The 23,393-nt window shown below is 38.9% G+C and overlaps 3 protein-coding genes across 6 annotated transcripts in view; 1 reads left to right on the top strand and 2 right to left on the bottom strand.

The window, feature by feature from the left end:
• Window positions 1–3,653: 3,653 nt before the first annotated feature.
• On the bottom strand, window positions 3,654–10,147 carry LOC149651657 (uncharacterized). Of its 3 annotated transcripts, none has more exons than XR_016371297.1 (2): window positions 4,183–10,147; window positions 3,654–4,110 (listed from the first exon to the last, which is right to left on the bottom strand). XR_016371297.1 is itself a non-coding variant. In XM_089848653.1 (2 exons), the coding sequence occupies exon 1, from the start codon at window positions 9,623–9,625 to the stop codon at window positions 4,259–4,261; it is 5,367 nt and encodes a 1,788-aa protein (XP_089704779.1). In that variant the 5' UTR covers window positions 9,626–10,147; the 3' UTR covers window positions 3,654–4,074; window positions 4,219–4,258. The 3 variants fall into 3 exon arrangements, 2 of the variants coding, with proteins under 2 accessions (XP_089704779.1, XP_089704778.1); XM_089848653.1 differs by having other exon boundaries at window positions 3,654–4,074; window positions 4,219–10,147; XM_089848652.1 differs by having other exon boundaries at window positions 4,219–10,147.
• An 842-nt stretch (window positions 10,148–10,989) lies between these two features.
• LOC149651658 (uncharacterized) lies at window positions 10,990–19,849 on the bottom strand. Of its 2 annotated transcripts, XM_089848655.1 has the most exons (13): window positions 19,563–19,849; window positions 18,035–18,130; window positions 17,846–17,953; window positions 16,727–16,855; window positions 16,572–16,636; window positions 16,152–16,379; window positions 15,555–15,790; window positions 15,072–15,463; window positions 14,253–14,396; window positions 13,922–14,008; window positions 13,547–13,840; window positions 13,028–13,397; window positions 10,990–12,156 (listed from the first exon to the last, which is right to left on the bottom strand). In XM_089848655.1, exons 1-13 carry the CDS (start codon window positions 19,671–19,673, stop codon window positions 11,927–11,929), a joined length of 2,490 nt encoding a protein of 829 aa, XP_089704781.1. In that variant the 5' UTR covers window positions 19,674–19,849; the 3' UTR covers window positions 10,990–11,926. The 2 variants fall into 2 exon arrangements, with proteins under 2 accessions (XP_089704781.1, XP_089704780.1); XM_089848654.1 differs by having other exon boundaries at window positions 13,547–14,008; window positions 19,563–19,848.
• Window positions 19,850–21,488: 1,639 nt separating this feature from the next.
• LOC149651659 (transcriptional regulator Erg-like) overlaps window positions 21,489–23,393 on the top strand; it is a 69,813-nt gene continuing 67,908 nt past the window's right edge. The window contains exon 1 of the mRNA XM_089848690.1: window positions 21,489–21,974. The gene's annotated coding sequence lies outside the window, so the exon portion shown is untranslated. The remainder of the gene's footprint in view (window positions 21,975–23,393) is intronic.

Below are 23,393 nucleotides of genomic sequence, written 5' to 3' on the forward strand. Positions count from 1 at the left end.
TGGAACTTTTAGCTCATGACGCTTTGATGATGGAGACATCAAAGATGGGATATGACAAGCTCCTCTCATATCTGTAAGTATCATTGCGGCGGCACCGTAAGAATTCCCAGCGTTCGTGCTATGATGAATATTGGCCAAGTTACTCGTCAAAGGTGAGTCTTAATTTTTTTAGCCACATCGTATGATGGACATCTACGATATGGGTGTTAACATCACAGATGGGATATAACAAGCTCCTCCCATATCTGTAAGTATCATTGCGGCACCCTAAGAATTCCCAGCGTTCTTGCTATGATGAATATTGGCCAAGTTACTCGTCAAAGGTGAGTATTGATTTTTTAGCCACATCGTATGATGGACATCTATGATGTGGGTGTTATGGGATGGAAGTCGAAGTGGGGTTGGGGGTTTCTTTGTCGGTTGGAATGTGGTAAGGGTAGGATGGTCTTGCTCCTGCTGGGAATATTTTTCAGACTGCCCGGAGTCCCGGACGCGACAACAAAGCAACATGGTTAGAGCTCTGGGCATTCACGAGAAATTTTCCGGGTTTCACTAAGCTTGGCTGTACAAATATCCGCCACCCCCCCTTTCCGTGAAACGGCCACCTCTGAACGCGGTAGCTATTGTATAGTGCTATTTTATTCTTTAGGAACCTTATAGGTAAGGGAGGAATGTGTCAACCATTATCTTGATTTGTGGTTTCTCTTGGATTCTAAGAACTCTCTATGCAGTTTCGTGAATCACCAATTCTACTTAAGAAATGGAAATTACATTCAGTCGCACAGAGGGGCTACTCACTATTAAGGGTTACGGGTAATCATTCTAGTACACTAGCACATTGAGGGGCTACTCACTATTAAGGGTTACGGGTAATCATTATAGCACTGTAGCGCATCGAGGGGCTACTCACTATTAAGTGTTACGGGTAATAATTCTAACACTGTAGCTAATTGAGGGGCTACTCACTATTACGGGTAATCATTCTAGCACAAACTCATCGAGGGGCTACCCACTATTAAGGGTTACGGGTAATCATTCGAGGGGCTACCCACTATTAAGGGTTACGGGTAATCATTCGAGGGGCTACCCACTATTAAGGGTTACGGGTAATCATTCGAGGGGCTACCCACTATTAAGGCTTACGGGTAATCATTCGAGGGGCTACCCACTATTAAGGGTTACGGGTAATCATTATAGCACTGTAGCTAATTGAGGGGCTACAAACTATTACGGGTAATCATTGTAGCACAAAGTCATCGAGGAGCTACTCACTATTAACTGGCGGTAGCTTAATGAGGGGCTACTCACTCCAATTTAAGTAATAGGGAATATGAGACCAACCCTTGCGCCATCTTATTTTACCGAATTTTGGCCTATTTTAAGAAGACTTCTCATGAATTAAAACATTTGTCAGACATTTTTATTGTCAAGCGCAAAACTGTCCAGCCTTTTTTCATTTAACAGTTTTTTTAAGAACAATTTGTTGGCAGGCTTCGAATATATTTTTTTTTTTGGTCTTAACCGTGGATTCATCTCATCCAAGGTAAGAATTAAAATACAAATTTAAGGGGTTACGTTGTAATTATCATAACGAAGAACCCCATATACGGTTGACGGTACATAGTACGTAAAAATGCTAGAAATAACGTGTAAATTTTTCGCAAGATGGTATTGGTAGCGGTCCTTAGTTTGTTGTTTTTATCTCCCTATATTTTTTATTATCTCGCGTTGCGGTTTCGGTTTTCTTAATTTTTCATTTATTTATTGATAAGGCTTAATAGTAGTTAATATTAACTATAATAAATTATAAATTAAGCCATTATAACTTAATTAAAACATTATCGTGTGAATGGTAATGAATGAAAATAAAAAACTGTATGTTCTGAAGAAATTTGATTTTTCGTTTTTTTTTAAAAATGACTGAATTCATAAATGATTTAAAAATTCGAACTTTTTTTTTTTTTGAAATAAATTTTAAAATAGATGACATATTTCAGGATATTTTTTTCATATTAATAATTAATATATTAAGCTGTATTAATATATTTATAAAATTTCAAGCACTCGGCTAACTCCTTCAACGTATACCACACTCTGACGATAATAGCTTAATTTTTTTAAGATAATTTCTGTATTAGATTTAGTTCTTTATAAACATGAAAAAATTAATATTTTCTTTTCAAATTTGATGTCACATTTTCAAACTTGGTTTCTTAAATATTTTTTTAAAAATTGGGTTTTTGTTTTTAAGTAATTTTTTCAGTGTATTAAATAAAATTAAGCTTACCAGATTTGAAACTTCGACTTTCTTATAGCACTTTCCCCTTTTTAAAACGCATTATCTATATATATTTTACGGCAATAAAAAAATGAGAGTAAAATGTTTTTCTCTACTAAATATTTATCATTATTTAACATTACTTTTAAATTTAAATTTAAATTTAATTTAAATCCCATTAACACGAATAATTTACTCTCACTTTGAATTAAATACTGAATAGTGTTGTCATTAACATTTGGCTTGGATTTGATTAATTTCTTTTTTTAATAGGAATAACAGGTACCAAATTAATGCCGCAAAAAAAAAAAAATGTCAAGATTCAAATCAAATTTCTTTTGAATTCCAAATAATATAACGCGATTAATCAATCTTTAATTGTACTATATCGCGAGGTAAATTCAGTATTTAAATTTAGCATTAAATTAACATTGAACAAAGGGTTTTGTGCCAGCCAGCGTTCTGATAATTAGTAATTACTCTTAATTGGAACTATGAGATTTTTAACCCCATAATATTTAGTCGATAAAAACATTCCTATTCTCCATAGCTTCCCCAAGGTTCAAATTTGACCCCAAGCATCGTAATCTGACCCTCTCATGTAACGACAATTAGTAATTTTGACAAGAATCGATCGATCTACGATCGATCTAAATTGGGGGGATTTTTATAAATCATTAAACTAATCAATCAATCAATCAATCTAGGTATCCTTTTAATTGCCTATTTTTTTCTTTCATTAAATGACCACTGGTCAAACAAAATATCGATTGAACTTTGGGACCTTTCTCGCTACTTACTATAGGTGGAAGAAATTTTAAAATAAAAATAGCATAGGCATTGTACAAATGCTAAACATTGTCCGCTAACGTCTTGAAATGTTTGTCTTTCTCTTTATTAGATACGATAGATTTGAATGACTTAGTTGTTTCAGTATCAAATAGGTTTGCTTTTACGTTACGAAGTTTTTCCATAAGAATATTTTAAAAGTCTTTAGGGAATTATCAGTCAGCGTCTTTGGGGAATTTTTTTTAAGATATAGGCCTACTATCGAGGAGGATTTTAAAACTTCAAAAAACAGGGCTTCAATTAATTAATTAATTTATTTATTTATTTTGTTAAATTCGTTTTTGGTGGGTTAGAAAAATGTATCGTAGAAGTATAGTATAATATAACAGGCATTGAACAATTTTGTGAAGCACCATAGTTATATGTACGAGACACATGACGTAAGAAAGAATGACACAAGCTAAAATGAAATTGTCTGATGTCGGTCGGGGCTTGAAATTAATAATTTTCTAAGCTAATTAAAAATTCAGTGTGAAATTTGAAATATATTTGTTAACGTTGTTTTCGGGTTGAATAATGAGGCTCATTGAAGTTAATTAAATAGTTTAATGGTTTAAGTAAAATAGAATAATAGTCGTTACATTGTATCGTCGCCGTTTCCTACCTCTCGTACCAACGTCTCGGGAAAAAGTGTGTGTTACCCCTCTCTCGGTTAAGCTCGCCTAACCTCTATATCGTATATCGATCTCCTGTTACCTAGGGTACTCGCGCCATCTAGGGGAAAATATGGAGGTGGCTATGGGCGGGAAAATATGGATATGGGCGCCGTTAACATTCGGCTATCCTGAAAAATTAGGCTCCTGACTAACGTAGCGGGAACGTTGTTACGAGAAATCGGTAGTAATATCCATAAACAAAAGAAAACATATAACATAAACGCGGATAATACTGAAACATGGGTTTTAGGAACCTTGAAAAATTGTACTAACAAACGTGGTTTTAGGAACCTTAAAAATGGTACTAACAAACGTGGTTTTAGGAACCTTAAAAATTGTACTAACAAACGTGGTTTTAGGAACCTTAAAAATGGTACTAACAAACGTGGTTGTAGGAACCTTAAAAATTGTACTAACAAACGTGGTTTTAGGAACCTTAAAAAAATTTGTACTTTAGAGCGTTTTGCAAATCATTTTACGATAGTTCATAGTCCTTTAAGTGGGCAGGCATCTGTCGACGTCGGGAACTGGTACGGTTCTGGGGTTCGGTGATATCGTCTGCTTCCGTGGAATCCGTGGCTGAGGAGGAGGGTTCCATTGGCTTCGGGAGATTATGTTTTGGCGGGTCGTCGCTAACATCTTCCTCTGGGGCCGTGGTATCGTCTCTGTCGGACTCGTCGCTTCCAGCTGCCATCGCGTTACCGTTCGGAATATCGTCGGTTTCGTCTTCATCAGAGGACGAAGCCAAATCGTCATGGCCATCAAAGATAATCCATCGTTTAAGTTTATCTGCTGGTGCGGTGTTACGGTAGAACCGCTGGCTACGTTGGATCTCCGGGAGGTCCTCGATAACGAACCTATCGTAAGGGAGTTTCTGTGCGATGACGTAGGGTCCCTTATATTTCGCGTTAGTTTTGTGTGGTTGTCCCGTTGCTGCCGGATCTCTTTCAACCACTACCATGTCGCCTACTTCATACGTGGGAGCCTTGGCTCTTTTAGCATTGTACCGTTGGCGTTGTCGTGCTTGGTCTACCTTGATGTGATCTAGGGCTTGTTCCCTCTTCCGTTGGAGCGTTTCATCAACTGGCTGATCTAGTGCGTCGATCAGTGCGTGTCCCCTTGGGTGTCGTGACGGGAAGTTGAAGAGGACGGAGAATGGGGTACATTTCGTAGCTCTATGCATCGTATTGTTGACGCCCCACTGGATTTGCGTGAGATGGGCGTCCCAATCCTTCTCGTCAGCACGAGTGCATGAACTCGCTATGGCTGGCGTTATGGTCCTGTTATATCGTTCGACTTGGCCATTTCCCCGGGGAGTGGCTGTTGCGTTTTTGACGTGGACGATATTGGTCTCCCTGCAGAAGGTCTCGAATATTCTGCTCGTGTAACAGGTGCCTTGGTCTGTTATTATTCGTCTGGGAGCTCCAAAAATTCCGATGACGTCGTCCAATACCTTTCGTGTTGGTCCGGCGCCCGTATTTCGTACCGGACGCAGGATGGTGAATTTCGTAAAAGCGTCGACGATGACGATGAGATACGCGTTCCCTTTTGTGCTGGTTACAAATGGGCCTAAATGGTCAACATGTAATGTGTCCATGGGCTTCCCTATTTTGTCGATTGGGTGTAGAAGGCCTGGTTTCTTGCCTCCTGGAGTCTTGTGGTAAAGGCACTCCAGACAGGACGTGATATACCGTCGGACGTATCGTTTCATTCGTGGAAACCAAAATCTTTCTTGTAGTTTCGCATACGTCTTGTCAAGGCCAAAGTGACCGATGTCGTCGTGATTTCGTTTCACTATTTGCCAACGGGCCTTGTCTGGTACCACCCAGCGCAATGTTGCAGTATCGTCGTGGTATGCGAGTCGGTAGAGTCGCCCGTCCTTCATCGTGAAGTCCTTTTGGGTCTGAATTTCGTTTTTCGTTAGGTTAGTTTTCTTCGTGACCTGACGAATAATTTCCTGTATTTTCGGATCTTGTTTCTGGGCTGTTACTAACCAGTCTTCAACCGTGAGTGACATGTGGCAAATTTGAAGTCCGCTGACTATATCGACTTCTTCGGGTTCGCCAAATGGGGCGCGGCTAAGTGCGTCGACGTGCATCATGGACGTACCAGGGCGGTGAATGATATCGTAATGAAAGTCTTCAAGTTTCAAACACCATCGTCCTATTCGTGGGACGATATTTTTCTTGGCAAATGTGTTCCTAACGGCGTTGCAATCTGTTATAATCGTGAAGTGTCTTCCCAACAAGTACACTCGAAACTTCTCTATCGCCCAACAGATTGCGAGGGTCTCCAGCTCGTAGGAGTGATATCTGGCTTCGTCTGGGGTAGTCCCGCGGCTTGCATAATAGACAGGGTGCGTTCTTCCGTCTTGCCCCTTCTGCATTAGGACTGCTCCCAGTCCCAATTGGCTCGCGTCAGTATGCAGTTCCGTTTCCGCCTTGGGGTCGTAAAGTGCCAAAATTGGTCTTTCAATCAGTCGTGATTTTAACGTGTCGAATGCTCCTTTCTGTTCCGTATCCCAGACCCACGTGGCGTCCTTCCTTAATAATTGATTCAAGGGTCCGGCGATTCGAGCGAAGTTTTTGATAAACTTCCGAAAATATCCAGCTAATCCCAGAAACCGTCGTACTTCGTGGACGTTTCTTGGCGTTGGGAACTTCTGAACGCATACGATTTTGGTCAGTCCGGGTTTCACCCCATCGCAGCTGACTTCCGAACCAAGATAATCGATCTTGTCCATTAAAAAGTGGCATTTCTTTCGATTGAGCGTCAGTTTTGCTTTTCGGAGTACGTCGAATACTTGGCGCAAATGACTAAGGCTTTCTGGCACCGTGCTCGCTGGTACCAGGACGTCATCCATATAGGCCATCGCTATCGTGTATCGTAGTTGTCCCAAAATCGTATTGATCATCCGCTGAAATACTGCGGGACCGTTAGTGAGGCCGAATGGCATTACCTCGAATTGGTAGTGGCCATCTGGTGTCACAAATGCAGTTTTCTCCTTTGATGAAGGGTCTAGAGGGATCTGGTAGTATCCTGACGCTAAGTCTAAACTTGAGAAGAATTTGTTTCCTTGCAAGCGCTCCATTTGATCTTCTATTCGTGGAAGCGGGTAAGCGTCGCGCTTGGTGATTCGGTTCAGAGCCCGGTAATCTATACATAGACGTTCGTCCCCATTTTTCTTTTTAACGATTAAAATTGGGCTAGCGTAAGGGGACTCTGATTCCGTGATGATTCCCATCTGAATGAGTTCCTTCATTTGCTCGGCTACCTTTTCTCTTTCCGAATGGGAGAGGCGATATGGGCGAAAAGTGACTGGCTTCGTGTTCTCCAGCTCGATTTTCATCGTTGCCCGATCCGTTCGTCCTAAATTAGCCATCCCGTCAGAGAAAATGTCTCGGTATTCGTTGATGAGTTCGATTAGTAGTTTCTTCTCTTCGTTCGTAACGCTGGGTCCAATGGTTAGTTCTTGTTCTACGATTGGCGTTAATGTTCGTTTTTCCGTCCGCATGACTCTCAGGGGCGAGTTTCCTTCCTCTGCCATGCAAATCTCTGCCTGGACAATCTTCTGTCCTCTTTGAAAGGTTAATTCCTTATCCGACAGATTCATTATAGGTATCGCTGATTGTCCTAGGGCGTTTATTCGGGTGATGCTTCTGGGGATGCAATGCTCGTAACCGGGCGTTTCGCGCCTGTGCATTTCGACGAAAAGGTCGGCTTCCGGTTCTTTCCGCTCTCCGACGTGGACGTCAATAAACCCTACGTATTTTGGAGGTATGACTGTTGCCTCTTTGGCCCAAAGCTTCAAACGCGGTTTTGGGAGGTCTGGTATTTGCAGTTGCCTTAGGCAGTCATCTTCTTCCTCGACTGGTTTATTTTCTTCAAAGATGCGAACCGTGTTCTGGCGACGGACGATTACGATGTGTGACTGTTCCGAAAAGGGTTGCCCGACCAAGAGGGGAATTTGCTGAGCTTCGTCAGGGACTACGTGGACTTCTACTTCAGCCGTTGCTTGATCAAGTTCTAGGGTTGCCGTGAAAACGCCAAGAATCTTCGTGACTCCTGAGCCGTAACCTTCAATCACCGCTCCACCTTCCGGCGGGTTGTGATCTATGCCAAGTCTGTGGGCATCGCTGGCTCTTAGGGCAACGCATTTGCTGCCAAGATCTAAATATGATCTTACTTCGTGTCCGTTAAGGATAGCATCTTGGAAGTACTTTTCGTTAGCATCATCGTTAGTCTTATAGTCTACGTGACCGATTGTTTTCGTCTCGGTTCTGCGACAGTCCTTTGATTCGTGGCCAGTTTTGTTGCATTTCTCGCAACGTTGTTTACGCTGGGGCTTCGGACATTCTCTGGAGACATGTCCATATTCTCTACAATTGAAGCATAGAAGCTCGCCTTTGTCGTTTCGGTCTGGCTTCCTCCTGAATTTCATTCGTTCGAGTTCCTTCTCGTTTGCGTAGCCGTGCGTTGGCTTCGGGTTCAGGCTCGATTGTTGGAAGTTACGGGGTCTGAAATCCCTTTTATCCTTGTCAAATCGTTCGGACTTACTTCTGTCCTTATTTTCTTGAGCAAGGGTTAACCTTTCTTCCATCGTCTTAATGCATTTCAGCAGTTCTTGTGGCGTGTTGTAATCTCGATTGCTGAGGGATGTGATCAGACGGTCGTCGTTAAGGCCCGTGATGATATAATCTATCATGTCGTCTTCTTGTAGCCCGCTTAGTCTAGCCTTGGCTACTTTATCGTGGTAGTAGGCTTCGATGGTTTCGTGGGGCTGTTTCATTCTTCTCTCCATTTCGCGGTGAAGAGACTGATTGCCTTTCACGACGGGAAACCATTCCCTTAGCAAGTGCTTCCATTCGTCCCAGGTATGGTTTACTGTGGCCAAGCCTTCATACCATACCTTGGCCGTCCCTTGCAATTTCGGTATTGCATGGTTTATCTTCATCGTTTCATTCCAGTTGTACGCGTTACCCGTGTCGTCGACTTTATTGATCCAGGAATCGACGGTTTGATGCGGAGATTTGACTGGATCGAAGTCGGGGATTAATTTGCTCCCATCGTTGTAATGGTGGTGTTGTACTGGATTTGCCGCAGGCACGTGTTGAGGATTATTGGCTTGAAGAGCTTCTAGTTGTAACTGATGAGCGTTCATAAGTTGCGTTTGTTGGGCGAGGTGCGCTTCCGACATGGCAGAAATTGATCGTTGTACCGCCGCCTCAACTGCTCTCTGTACGGAATCTGAGAAGTCGTTTATGGAAATGAACCCCATAGGAGCAACCTGCTCACCCTCAGCTCGCGGCATGCTGTTATCTCGTGTCTCGTGAGGATGCAAAAACGTGGTTCCTCGCGATTCGTCTTCGTGTATTTTCGCCAAAGGTTCGTCTTGGCTGTTGATTTCGCTTGCGATGTCTTGATTATCGTGGAATGATCGCTGGTCGTCGTTTTCGTTGGAAAAGTCCCAAGTTACGTTTAGAAAATTTCGTTCGTTGAAATTATCTGGATGGTTTTCTGTTACGCTGTCGTAGGATGAGTCAGAGTCGTTATCGCAGACTTTGTTTCCCTTTTCCTCCGTATCGTTGGAATGATATAGATTCTCGTCGTTTTGCTGAATCGCGGCTTTATCTACGTCGTCCAGGGTGTTACCGATTTCGTTGGTCACTTCGTCTAAGGTATCGTCAGTCTGCAGATTAGCTTCCCGAAAACGTTGGGGCTTCTGTGACTTTCCTTTGTTAGTTTCCCGGCTTATGGGTAATTCTGGATTTTCGCCTTTCAGTCGTCTACTTCGTCGTGTTGAATCTTCGTTATATTTGTTTCCTTTCACGGAGGTTATCATCGGCGTCGTTGTTGGTTCATAGGAAAACTTCCGTTGTTTTCTCAACCGATTGTCTATACATGGCTAGTATCGGCAACGAGTTCGTTAGGCTTAGCGGAGCAAGCCTCGTGCGTGTTAGGGCCGGTGCCGTTCTCGATCTCGCGTGGGGTACGGGTTAGGCTTAGCGAAAAAAAGCCTCGCGCGGCGTTAGGGCCATTAAAGTTCGTAGTTTTCGCGTATTTTATGGGTCAATCCCACTTCTGAATTGTTAACGTTGTTTTCGGGTTGAATAATGAGGCTCATTGAAGTTAATTAAATAGTTTAATGGTTTAAGTAAAATAGAATAATAGTCGTTACATTGTATCGTCGCCGTTTCCTACCTCTCGTACCAACGTCTCGGGAAAAAGTGTGTGTTACCCCTCTCTCGGTTAAGCTCGCCTAACCTCTATATCGTATATCGATCTCCTGTTACCTAGGGTACTCGCGCCATCTAGGGGAAAATATGGAGGTGGCTATGGGCGGGAAAATATGGATATGGGCGCCGTTAACATATTAGTGAAAAATTTAGAGATATTACTATCAGCGCGAGAGAGTTAGAGAGAGATAATTTACGGAAAATGTGGATGTGGGGTATGTAATGTATATTTCATGATTTTCACGAGTCATGACTGCGGCAAAACGACACACACGCTGCTTATATACGTCTGGTTAAGTCTGACAAAACATGTTTTTTTTTGTAAGTACAAAAACGAGAGAGAGAGAGAGAGATAAAGATAGAAGATATAGAGAAAAAAGAGGTAAAATATAATTAGCATATATATAATATATATATAGGTTATGAGACTTCACAATGTAGAATTTGTACAATGAAAAAATGTGGACTTTTGAAGAGCCTGCTTCAAATAAGATTTCTTTTTCTCTTTAATGTTTGTTTTTATGTAATAATATTTATATATATAATTCTTTGAAGATTTCACTGTACATACGACACTGTTTTGGTTGTTTCTTTATTAAATTGTCATTAATTAAATCAATTTAATTAACACGTTTAAACGTCGACCAACTGTATCGGGAGAAAAGGGGGCGGGACGGGGGGTGGGGGTTGTAGCGATTCAATTGTTTATTAGACTTTGAAGTATAATAAACCCTCGTTCAAGAAATCGGAAGAAACGCGGCGTCGGTAGGAGCGAAAAAAGTAAACAAATGATCACAATTATTGTATTGACAATATTGTCTATTATTTTTGACATAAGTGCTTTGTGCAAATAAAGTGATAAAAGATTCTTTTTCTGGAAATATAAACTTTATACGATGATGAACAATTATAAAATTTAAGGGTTAATTAAATACAGCTACGTTTGTATTAAATTTAAAAGCATCGATTGTTAAATAAACAATTTTCCCCTTAAACTTTCGGTACGGTTAAAAACTATCCCCGCTTGATTTCTAGATTCTAGAACATTTTACCGTTAATTAATCCTAACGCGATGAACACCTCCCTTACCTACAAAGCCGTACGTAGAGATATGTACATTATACATTCAAATTTACAACAAAAATTAAAAACCTTAGTAACGTCAGTCAGATTAAATTGTACATTAAGACGATTTTATTTTCATTTCATTCTCTTCTCCCCTTTATAGACGACAAATATTTTATAATTTCTTTAAAACGGGGTATAATTATTAATTATTAATTATTATAGATTGGGTCGAAGACTTGAAAAGAAAAAACTAAAAAAAAAAGATATATCAGAATAGCTTCGAATAAGGCAGGCTGAGGTTTTTGTTTTTTTTTCGTATAATATATTTATACAATTCACAGGGATTCCAGTCTGTTGTCAATGAAGTCTTAAACCATCGTACAAGAGTCATATTATACATTATTTTATTTTATAGTTTTAATAAATGGCAAGATGAAGTAGGGGGGGAAAGGGGGGGGGAGCATGGGAAATATGAAAAAGGCGCGCAAAAAGGTTGGTTGGTTTGTTGGTAACGAGGGGGTAATTATGGTATGGGGGTTGCGATGATTTCTTTTGTTTTAAAGATGATGAACATTAACCACTTTAAAAAGGGAATTATACATTTTTTTATGACGATATATTTGACAATAAACTTTGAAAAATGGGGGGGGGATCAAACGTATTTGAAAAAGTTAATATTTAAAAATAGCACAAACAGGCATTTTTTTCTCTTGTATTCCTCTTAGAATGCTCCCAAGGTTGTGTTTGTTTTTTTATACAGTTTTTAAGAGCGAGTTCTTTTTTGTTTTCCTATTTACCAAATTAAAAAAAAACAAAAAAACTCACGTAGACCTTTAGTACTATGAGCGATCTAAGTGGAACGAGTCGTCTCCAACAGAGTCAGCGATGGCCGAAAGTGTTTCATTTTCGGATAACATATGCAAACCCTCAAAATCAATGGGGTCCATCATCCCCATGGGCCTTAACACCTCGTCATTTGAAAATATATCGGAATCAAACGAACCAGACATGCTCGCCATTGCCGATCCAAGATCTTTGGCAAAATCCTGCCTTAAAAGTTGGTCCGGTGCTAAAAATAATTCAAAACCACAAAAGATTTTCTTCTCTTAGTAAATTGAACATAAAACTCTTCCGTCAGGAACAACCGGGATGGATGAATGGATGGATAACACAGAAAGGATCGGCAACACAATGAAAGGCAGAGGAAAAGCACACCAACAAAAATATATCATGTCCTTTTGACTTTAAAGAAGTGAAAGAATAGTTCTTTATTCATGTGGACTCCCAACAACATCTTTGAACCAATGAACCATGTGAACATTTCCCCCATTTTTGCACTACTGCAGATTTAAATTGCTATGCAGCAACTCTTTCACCAACAATTGCCGGCGTGTACAATTGCTCATACTGCCATATCAAGCTTAAAGGGATGTACAATCCGTTATGTATGGGCGTGTCTATAAGACTCAAGATCTATATTTTTAGTAGTAGTGTTACTATTTCCTGGAGTAGTGATTAGGCTGTCGTCTGCTTGAACGTCTGTTTCTACGGTAGATGCCCATTCCCAATGCACTGATAATCCTACGAACTTCACGCATGCTCAGTAGAGCTATATTTGATGGAAGATAAGTTTGATATAGGCCCCGCCCATACATAACGGATTGTACATCCCTTTAAAAGCGCAAGGACGTTTCAACCACCGTTATTACCATGGTTGCGAAGTTTACACCAACTTTTATTCCTTTGAACCATGTGAACTTCAGACTATTTCACCCATTTTTACACTACTGCAGACGTGATTACATTGCAACAGCTCTTTCACAAACAATTTCCAGCGTGTACAATTGCTATCAAGCTTTAAAGCTTAAGGACGCGTCAACCGCAGTTTGTGCACTTTACACCACATTTTACTCGCGTATAAGCTTATATATAAAACTTACCTGTTAAAATAATATCAGGTATGCTTGTTGGAGTTTGGGGAGTTTGAGGCGTTGTCTGGTGGCTTGATGATGAGATCACGTTAGGGGATTTGGAGTAATAAGTGGGCGACTGCGGTATCATAATGTCGCTGGTCGAGACACAATAATACACGGAATCATTGTCTAAAAGTCCAACAGAGTCGTCACCGCCGCAGCCAAGCGAACCGCAAATACCATTGTGATTGTTGACCAGCCTTTGACCACTATGTCTCATGGTCAAATCATTAACGGGAGGTCCGCAACCTCCCCCACCCAACCCGGCTAAATACACCCCGGGACTGGGAGGAGTTGTCGGACTACTTGTTGTACATACTGGGTTTGAATCGTGCATCTAAATAATTTAAAACAACGTAAGACTGAATTAAATATCTTAAATTTTAAAAGAATTAATTGCATAGTTAACGAATCCTATTCAAGCTTTTGTTAATTTCAAGAAAAGAAATATGATCTTTAGTGCCCATTTTCCCAAGTAACACTTACCAATAAGAACTGATCATGATCTTGCTGATGGTGCTGTTGCTGTTGCTGTTGGTGCTGTTGTTGCTGCTGCTGCTGCTGCTGCTGTTGTTGGAGCCGATTTTGCTGTTGCGAATGTTGATTTTGAATATGTTGTTGTTGTTGTAACTGTTGTGACTGTTGGTGACGTTGTTGATTTTGTTGTTGTTGTTGTTGATGATGATGGTTTTGTTGTTGTTGTTGTTGTTGCTGTTGAAGGGGCGGTGATTCTGCAACCATTCGGAACTGTTCCAACTGATTTTGCAACAGATTGGCCTGCTGTTGGTGTATGAAACAAGTCGTATCCGTAAAAGGACTTTTACTAAGAGAGGTGGCAGGCCCAAGACCAGGGGAACTTGCCGGTGAATGTGTGTGAGAAGCGGGTGAAGTAGGAGCGCTGCAAGACGTCTCCGAAGGAGAGGCGCTTCTATATGAAACTACTTTCATCTGAAACATATTAATAGTGTCCCGAAATAAGGTTAGCTTAGTGTCCCTACGTAGTTGACTTTGAACACCGAAAACTCCATCACCACTTCCCCAATAATGTACAACTGACTGACCAACGTCCGCTTTTAGACCTTAGCTCAAAGATCTAAGTCTAATTACGAGAATTTTCTCGACAAAACGACAACCATTTATGAAAGTAATGATGGACTTCTAAATAAACATCGAAGAGAGAGTTATTTACAACCTGAGGCAATGACGGAGATGAGGGTCCGTAGTTTTGTTGAATATTCTGATGAGTAGGTGATTGCGGTTGCTGTTGATATAGTCCATACACTTGCTGAGGAGAGTAAGCGTCCAACGAAAGAGCGTTCGTATCAATGGCTAATCCCTAAAAGGTTTCAAAGACGCAGCGTTCACAATTAAGCAAATAACAACAACAATAACGTTGTTTTGAAATTGATTAAGTTAACTATTAATTTTGGTCGTGCGATTAAGTAGTGCTAATAAAGGTGTCCAGTGAAAGATACAAGTATGAAAAATAGAGATAGATTGAGAAATAGAGAACAGCGTAGAGATTTTTTTTTTTAAGATTTAAGACAGATAGATAGATAGAGAGAGAGAGCAGCGCGGAAGCCTGTGGAAGTGTGAACCAAAGATGGCTCAGGAGGAAGATAAAAAAGTAATTAAGAAATATTAGAAAATTCGCCCAGTAATGTTTAAAACACGTAAAAGAATTAGTACTATTAATTAAAAACCATGAAAAACGTTTAAACGTTTAAAAATATTAATGAAAGTATATAAAAATTCTTAAAAGCATGCATTGAAAGGAATTAAAAATCAAAATTAAGAAGTTATGACGAAGTCCCAAAAACCACCCGTTTAGTTTAAAAAATTTAAAAGCCAGAAAATTCAAGAAGGTAGTTAAGCGTATCTTAACTATTTAGAAAGCGAAAACTATTACTTTAAGAGAATATAAATGAAGTTAAATAAGTTAAAACTTAAATTAAAACAAACAAAAAAAAAAAGTAAAACCAATCTGAGCCATCACTGGTCTGATTCGTACCTCCACCGTAATCCGTGGGGGCGGAGGGTCCTGCCTGACTCTTTGCATACATTGAGGGGGCAGCTGATGGTGGTGGGGGAAATGATGATTGTGATGGCTATGATTGCCGCTAACGCTTGCCATTACCGGTCCTCCATTATTGGGAGAGCTTCCTCCCCCTCCACTTCCGATTACCAAGTTTGACAATTGATGTTGCCGCCTTCTAGAAGCCGGAGAATGTACGCTGGAATGATTGAGCTGATTTACTCCGCTGATGTTGTTCACGCTGTTCGAACTGGACAGAGAGGGTCCGGGACTGATTGAGCCACCCCGGACTCCACCCCCTCCTCCTCCGCCACCGCCGCCACTTTGAGAAGAATGAATTAGAGTACCACCGCCTACCATAGAAGAACCTGCGTGGAACAATTGAATAATAAAGACGTTACAACAGTAACATCTTTCAAATGTAACTGGATTGTAACAAGGATTGACACAAATGCTGACCAATAATATGAGACTGTTGAGAGACCATTGATGGTGATAGATTTGAAGGGCTAGAATGAGGCGGTGTAGCCTGACTATACGGAGAGCCTGGAGCTCCCCCTGACTGGTCTTCAATATCCAATGGCGTCGACAAGGGCGGTGGAAAGTGCAGATTGGTTAAGTCCGGTAAAGAACCGGTGTTATTAGACAAAGATAGAGAGTGAACGATGCTAGGATCTTCTTGAGTTGGAAATATGCTAGATTTTTTTAATAATAACAAAGAATTGAATTACTTAAATATAGTAATATACGTTTGTTCCATTTTATCACTTCAAGGAAGATTAAGTTTGTTAAAGGAAAAAGTATAAGACAAGTGAAACATTAAACATACTCGCATGCAATACAGTATTTTTCGCACAATAAAAGTTACATTGAAAAAACAAACTAGTAAAAAGAATGAAGAATAAACAAGACTTTACACGTCACGGTAAACAAGAAAAATTAAGTCACATTCCTCTAAGAAAAACTAGTGTTAGGTCAGTGTTGGGTTGCATTAATGGTTAGTACAAGGATTCAAGACGTCCAGTAGTGGTATTTTTTTATTTGAGGGGTTCTCACTTTATGCCGGGAACTTCGCACGATTTGGGTCTAGTCTGGAAATTGGCCATTAAATGGGTATCTTTTGGGTCCCAGCTGTAGTCTCTCATTTGACCAGTGTCCAATATGAACGTTCCACTATCCATTTCGTGGACAGTACCCCTTCTTTGCGTAGGGGAAGTGTTGGCACTATTGAAATTCTCCTGAGGAGCCATGGCGCTTTGATGTAGAGCCGAATCCGAATTGGTTCTAAAGGTTGGTTTTTGCAGTGTTTATATCCATCGTTGAAGGGATTTTTTTTTTGTTTCGTTTATTTATCAGAAATGGGACAATTATAACACAAAATGGACGGACCATTTACAACTATTTTTCATCATTTATAATTCACACTTAGCCCCAACCAGCAGAGGGAAAGGTAAAAAATTAAAAGCATAGGCTTACCGCCTCCAATTTGTATCAGGAGGTGGTGAAAGGTATGAAGTTGAACCATAAGGCGAGACATCAATCTGAGTAATTCATAGTTAAAGAAATAGAAGTTCATGGCTCAAGCAGATTTGTAAGATTTATACACTTTTCTTAACGAATAAAAAGGATACTCCTCTTTTTTCAAGCATAAATTGTCGATTTCTATGAGGAATTATGTGTCTACCTCGTTCCCGGTGATTACCGCGATCGGAAGAGTGATCACGGCCTTGTTTCATATCTTCCAGATTGGTAAGAGCACTCTATATTTAGCATAATCTTACTGACATCAATGTTTCTTAACAAATTACGAATTTGAATGGGTCTGACACGGAATTGTATTAAATTTTTAAAATAAACTTAAAATTTCTTTCTTTAAAGGACAGTCTCAAATTGATTCAAATCATTTGTGCCGACATAGCATTAACTACCGTAAGTTATTGAGAGTTTCAAACCTACAGGGTTCATACAACTTTTGGAAAACAAAATTTCCCTTAGATTTCCAGGTCTTTCCCCATATACTTCCTTGAGTTTTCCAGGTTTTCCCGGTATATGGAATATCCTATGGAGCAAATGTTAACGAAGGAGGAGGGGGGCAAATATGACTATTACATAATCAAAGGACATCCCCGTATCTCTAATATAACCAGAGTTATGAGCCTCCAAAGTTTAGTGTAATGTTAATCCTATGGAGGGTATTACTCGGCCCCTGTTTGACGCAAATTTCCCTGATTTTACTAAAAATTCGATACTTCCCTGAGGTTTTTCCCGTACATGGAGTATCCTATGAAGCAAATGTTAACGAAGGAGGGGGGGGGGCAAATAGGACTATTACATAATCAAAGGACATCCCCGTATCTCTAATATAACCGGAGTTACGAGCCTCCAAATCCAATGGAGGGAATGTTCACGAACATTTTGCTTATTTACTCGGCCCCTGTTTGACGCAAATTTCCCTGAAGTTTTTGTCAAATATTTCCATGATTTTTCCAGGTTTGTATGAACCCTGACCTAGCACTAATTTTAATCTATGAAAACACTAAAAATTTTGGCTAACCTTGAGAAAAAAAATTTAAACTTGATTCAAAGGATTAAGAATAGAGCTCAAGTTACAAGAAAAAGCAAGATTTCAGTTAAATAAACAAAATTATTAGGAAATCTGAGACAATGATAAAAAGCCGCGTATTTTATTATATACGAAGGTTTAATTGATCGTGCCAGACCCATATAATTAAAATTAAGAGCCTGCCAACCTGAAGATCAATACTGCTATTACTCATTTGGTTTACGTTGGGCAATGAGCCTCCTCTATAAGCACCCAAAGACTGGGCTATGTGTAAATGATTATTCTGGTATGATCTCTAGATATATTGTTGCGATAAAAGAGTGTCAATATGGATGTGTTCGAAATAAGAATTATAATTTTGCGTAATGTATAATACAGTATTGTTTTGAATTCCTTCATTATGTTCACTATTCCAATTTCTACTCATCATTTCATCGTAATTGTCAGCCGTCATACCAGACTGTACAGTTACCTATAAAGTTTCAAAAGACCAATTTTTGGTTCAAAGTTGATTGAATCTCACGCTCAAGCTATGTATTATCGTTGTCAAATAAAAATGCGCGTAATTTCTGCGTAGATAAGCTTAGCTTTTAATGGAAGGGTTTACTTAGTATTAGCAAGAAGCGATATCTAGTTTAATATGGAGAAGGTATAAATTCGCGCCAAATTTCCAGCTTTATCTCGAGTCCAAACGTAGGTCCGGAGTTAATCCCCGCCTCTAAATTACAACCCGCATCTCATTGGTTCTTGAAAACTCACGTCAGCTCGACGCGAATGACTAAAATTACAGTCATATTTTCCCACTGAGGAGAGGCGAAATAGCCCGGCCTCCTTTTTCGTCCCCCCTTGTATTTTGAAAGGGGGACTGGGACTATGGCGCGCGAATACTTAGGCATCTTATACCTTCTCCCTAGTAAACTAGATATCACTTCTTGGTATTAGCTTCACAAGTACTACTTTTACCTATATATTTCAAAAAAAATTGGTGTAACACTATTCTCAAGGTTTATGTAACTAAACTAAAAATAAAACTGTTTCATATGTATTTTGTTTTGTTGAAGTAGGTGGAAAAATGTAAATGCAAAAGGAAATTAGAATAAAATGTGGGAATTAATTATGAAAAAGATGTGTGACATAAACAAAATCAAAACAACACCTTTATAAAAAAAAACTAAATTATATTTTTAACATGTCATTCAATCTAACATATATGGGTCATGATCATGTACATTATGAGAGCCAACTAAACCTATACACTTAATACTCGTGGCTTACAGGGTATATTTCAAAGCCTTTTTAATAGAAGGTTGACAATCTTCAATGTAAACCAATGACTAAATAATAAGACTTTAATGTAAAAGGATTTTTTGAGTGAAAGGAGGTAAATTAGACAATCCTAACACATTGGTAATGGTATTGTTGAAACGACAAGATGTTAAAACTACTGTATATAATATAACAAGAACAATCTGGTAGCCTTGGAGATATATGAAACTAACCAATACATGTATTATTACTCCTGCCCTGGAAAGCTACAGGTCTCTATGTATACCTATTGTTTTCCCCCTTTTAATTCACCTTTAAAAAATGATAGTTACAAGAACGGTATAAGCAAAACGCGCTTCTGCCAATTTTGTCGCGTCTTTTTGATTTACTGTCAAGGGTACGGGCATTCCGAGAATTTTTCTCTCGCTTCACTAACAATAATAATACAGGCTAACCTTGTTGTTTTATCGACTACAGTCAGTACACTTTGCAACAAAGGCTTACAATTTTGCGCTTTTTCTCATACTTTAAAGCCAACCAAAGGGGGAGGCCACTAAGCCTTGGCCTTATTCGACAGGGGGATTTTCCCACAATTATTTCTATTAAATTCGCGAGAGATAATTAGAATTAATACTTACTCTCGTCGCTCCCATAACTTCCCTCATTATTTGTTCAAAAGCTGCCGTTTCTTCGGCTTGCTTTTGATTATGTAAAGCTATTTTTTCGCTGAACTTTCTCGGGTTCGCCATAACTAACGCAGTTTTCGTCGCATACTCTATCCAAATTGGACTAACGGCATCCTTAGCTTTCCCTCGTGCAATTTTTCCGAGAGGAAAACACAATCTGTCGTTAGGTCAGAATTCCTATCATAGTTGGCCGTTGTTGTCGATTTCAACAGGGGTCGTTCCTAAATTATGCACGAATATTACAAACCCAGAAACCCGGGGACGCGATAAATATTGATAATTTACGCGCAAACCCTATTTTCGCGTTTGTTTTTCTTGAATTTAAGTTGCTAATGCGCGTTTTTAAACTTATCGTGTCAGATAATGTCACTCTTTCAATTAAATATTAAATGAAAAGCATTTTCGTCGATACTTCTTCGTCTTATATAAGCACAAACACGTCATAATTTTCAAAAATAGGAAAGCGACATCTCCCTGCCTTTGGCCGTATTAAGCACTATGGGAAGGTAATACGAGTGTCAGTTCTCTACACACTGACAAGAAGGCCACGTTTTCATTTCATAGCAGAAACTGCGTCTTATATTAAAGCGCAATTTGATTATTTTGAAGAGGTGGTTCTAATTTTACATCGCTGATAAAAAATGCTAAATCTTATCTTGAAATTAAAACCTAATACCGAAAATTACAATAACACTTTTGAACGGAAGAACTACCTAATCTTAGAGGCTAAAATAAGTGTAAGGTTCCTAAGTGCTTAGCCCTAATCTATTTGGCATCAAAATGAAAGGGGGGAAATATTTTCTCGCGAGTTTAAATAATTCAGAAGCTTTTACTCTGTCGAGTGGGTTCTATACTAACCTAACAGCGCTTAGCATTTAGTTTAATCACGAATTCGACGCACGCCTTTGGCTCATTAAGCGGAGAAAATCGAGTTCCCTCCAATAAAATGCTTCTTTAACTGGCTCCGAGCGATTTGAAGGAAAATTGCCTCTTGCCAGAAACCAAATTAACTCGGCGAAACTGAACACCAAACCATTAATATTAACTTTAACACGTTCATGCCGCTTTTGTTCGTAGAATAAAAATAATTGGGGAAATAAGCCTACATGTTTTATATTGTAATTCTGTAGATTACCGCCTGCTTGACGGAAATATAATTACTTATACCCCGTCAAGGACATCTCAAACTTATTTTAGAGATAAAAACTGTACAATTAGAAAGAGCTTAAAGGGAAAGATATTAATAGTTTCTAGGGTCGTTATACTGATTTACATTTAAGGTATCTTTCATTAAAAGCATAGTATGAATATTTTAAAAGCATACCTAATTTTCCCTAGTTTAAATATCGCGCCAATATATATTGACTTTTGAGGCTTTATCTAGCGTCATCTATTTATACAAAAGGAAAACCTAAAAACACTAAATTTAGTTTCTTAATGATTTATATTCATATAAAATAAATTAAGCCTGCATTACATACCAATTTTGTCATAAAATTACATAATAAATTTGTCATTATAACGGAACTCTTTTTTTACGCGCATTAATACACTTTCTAACATTCGTCAGTGCAAAAGACGGTAGTGATTTGGTTTAGCGGCAGTTTTTGAACTTTAACCGTTTGACAGTAGTATCACCATTACTTGCTCCTCATCTCTCCCAATTTTTAGAGCTAAATCCAAATTTCGGATTCAATATCTCTCCTAATTTTTAAACTAAATCAAAATTAAGTGTTAATTTCCTTATCAGTTCAACTTTGAACCTTAGATGTCTCATTAAATCATCTACAATGTAAGTATACTTTAATTGGTTTTAACCTAGTGTATATGTCTATGGTCTTAACTCAAAAGTCCCCCAAAAGTAAATTAGCTCTGGGCCTAATACACAGTTTGAGAAATATATGAGAAAGAGGGATAATTAATTGAGAAATCCCCCAGTTTAATATCCATCCATGGACTAACAATATTGTTATTCGTCGGTCCATGATCCATCAGCCCAATATTGATTTTTGGAGACCTCATTTAACGACATCTATCTAAACTTAGTAAATTTAATATAAGAATTAAATTTAACTATATTCAAAGAACAGTACTAATATTAATAATATTTATTTAAAACCAGTTATGTTACATACTAATTAACTTATAAATTACATTAACGATTAATCAACGTGTTTAGGACTATTTTTTTAGACGCATTAGCACACTTGCTTAGCTTCTTCTGTACAAAAGACGTCAGTGATTTGGTTTCCCGCCAGTTTTGAACTCTAACCGTTTTTTTCGCCGTAGCATCATCTTCACGGGCTGTGAACTTTTTACGGTTGCTGTCAATTATGGATTATCATCTTCGAGATCATCTACCATGTAAGTTTCATCTCTATTTAAATCAGTGTCTACTGTTAAGGCCCGTTCAGACGACACTCTTTTTCTCGCTACGCTCGCTGTGCTGAGCTCATCAGATTTTCTGGCTTCACCAGCCTCTAGAAAATGCACTGTTCACACGACCAAAATTTTCTCATTCTTGATCTCGGCAAAGCGAGAAAAAAAGTTGAAAAAATTCAACTTTTTTTCTCTCTTTGCTCGGCACAGCCAATAGAATGCTTCCGAAATGACGTCATTCTTTGTTGTGTAGTCTGCTTCTATGTGGAAAGGTGTTTTCTTCGGTTTCGCTGGTTCGAATCCCTTGAAATTTTAATGAGATATATATCGAAGGGTTATAAATTATCGTGCAAAGTTTTAAAACGAATAGTTCTTTTCTTAAAAAAAGGTTTTAATTATGCATAAATAAAACTTTAATGAATTTTTTGGAAAACAACTAATCGTTTTAAAACTTTGCACGATAATTTATAACCCTTCGATATATATCTCATTAAAATTTCAAGGGATTCGAACCAGCGAAACCGAAGAAAACACATTTCCACATAGAAGCAGCCTACACAACAAAGAATGACGTCATTTCGGAAGCACTCTATTGGCTGTGCCGAGCAAAGAGAGAAAAAAGTTGAATTTTTTCAACTTTTTTTCTCGCTTTCCCGAGATCAAGAATGAGAAAATTTTGGTCGTGTGAACAGTGCATTTTCTAGAGGCTGGTGAAGCCAGAAAATCTGATGAGCTCAGCACAGCGAGCGTAGCGAGAAAAAGAGTGTCGTCTGAACGGGCCTTTATTGTCCAGTTTTTGACCATTCTGAATCTATCAAAATTGGCTAACTAAAACCTGCTTCGGAATTAAGATAAGCTAAAGGGTGGGAAATGAAGATTAGATGCGAACAACTTGTAGGCAAAACGCTGTTATTTTCCAATATATTGAACGTGGAAATTTAGGCCTAGCACAATTTCGCCAGTAAATCTGCACAGAGATCTACGTAAAGCCTTCTCAAATTTTAAACGAATATAAACTTTGGAAAAGATAATTTTGAAATTTCAATTATAAAAGGAGAACATTTAGTTCATTCCTTTTGTTTCGTAATGAATAGTCCGAATCGGTGGGGTGTCTTTTCCTCGCGCGATTAAATTCGAATAACTCTTCTATATTTTCCTGAGCTCTCTTCTTAAATTTCTACTGTCATGAATATCGGTTATTCTCCCACTAATACTACGCAACAAATATCATCTTGGATTTTTCGTTATCGCTTGTAGACCCCTTCTTTCTAGCTGCGTCTGTGGGTCGTGGGTGACGTCACCTGACGTGATATTACGTAGTTCCTTGTAAGGTTTATTGATATAGTGTTTCCTTCTTTTTGTTTTCTTGTTTTTATAGAAAAATATTCTTGGAAATATTTAATC

The sequence above is a fragment of the Phalangium opilio genome, unplaced genomic scaffold (assembly GCF_054372755.1).
Source record: "Phalangium opilio isolate 3A_F unplaced genomic scaffold, DU_Popi_V2 ptg000082l_1, whole genome shotgun sequence".
In the NCBI taxonomy this organism is placed as follows: Eukaryota; Metazoa; Arthropoda; class Arachnida; order Opiliones; family Phalangiidae; genus Phalangium; species Phalangium opilio.

Coding starts and splice junctions, on each gene's coding strand:
- LOC149651658 (XM_089848654.1), bottom strand. CDS start 19,673: ATGGCGAACCCGAGAAAGTTCAGCGAAAAAATAGCTTTACATAATCAA. Junction 17,954..18,034: donor AAGGAATTCAAAACAATACT/GTATTATACATT, acceptor CAATATATCTAG/AGATCATACCAGAATAATCA. Junction 15,791..16,151: donor TGCGAAGTTCCCGGCATAAA/GTGAGAACCCCT, acceptor AAAAAAATCTAG/CATATTTCCAACTCAAGAAG.
- LOC149651657 (XM_089848653.1), bottom strand. CDS start 9,625: ATGATAACCTCCGTGAAAGGAAACAAATATAACGAAGATTCAACACGA.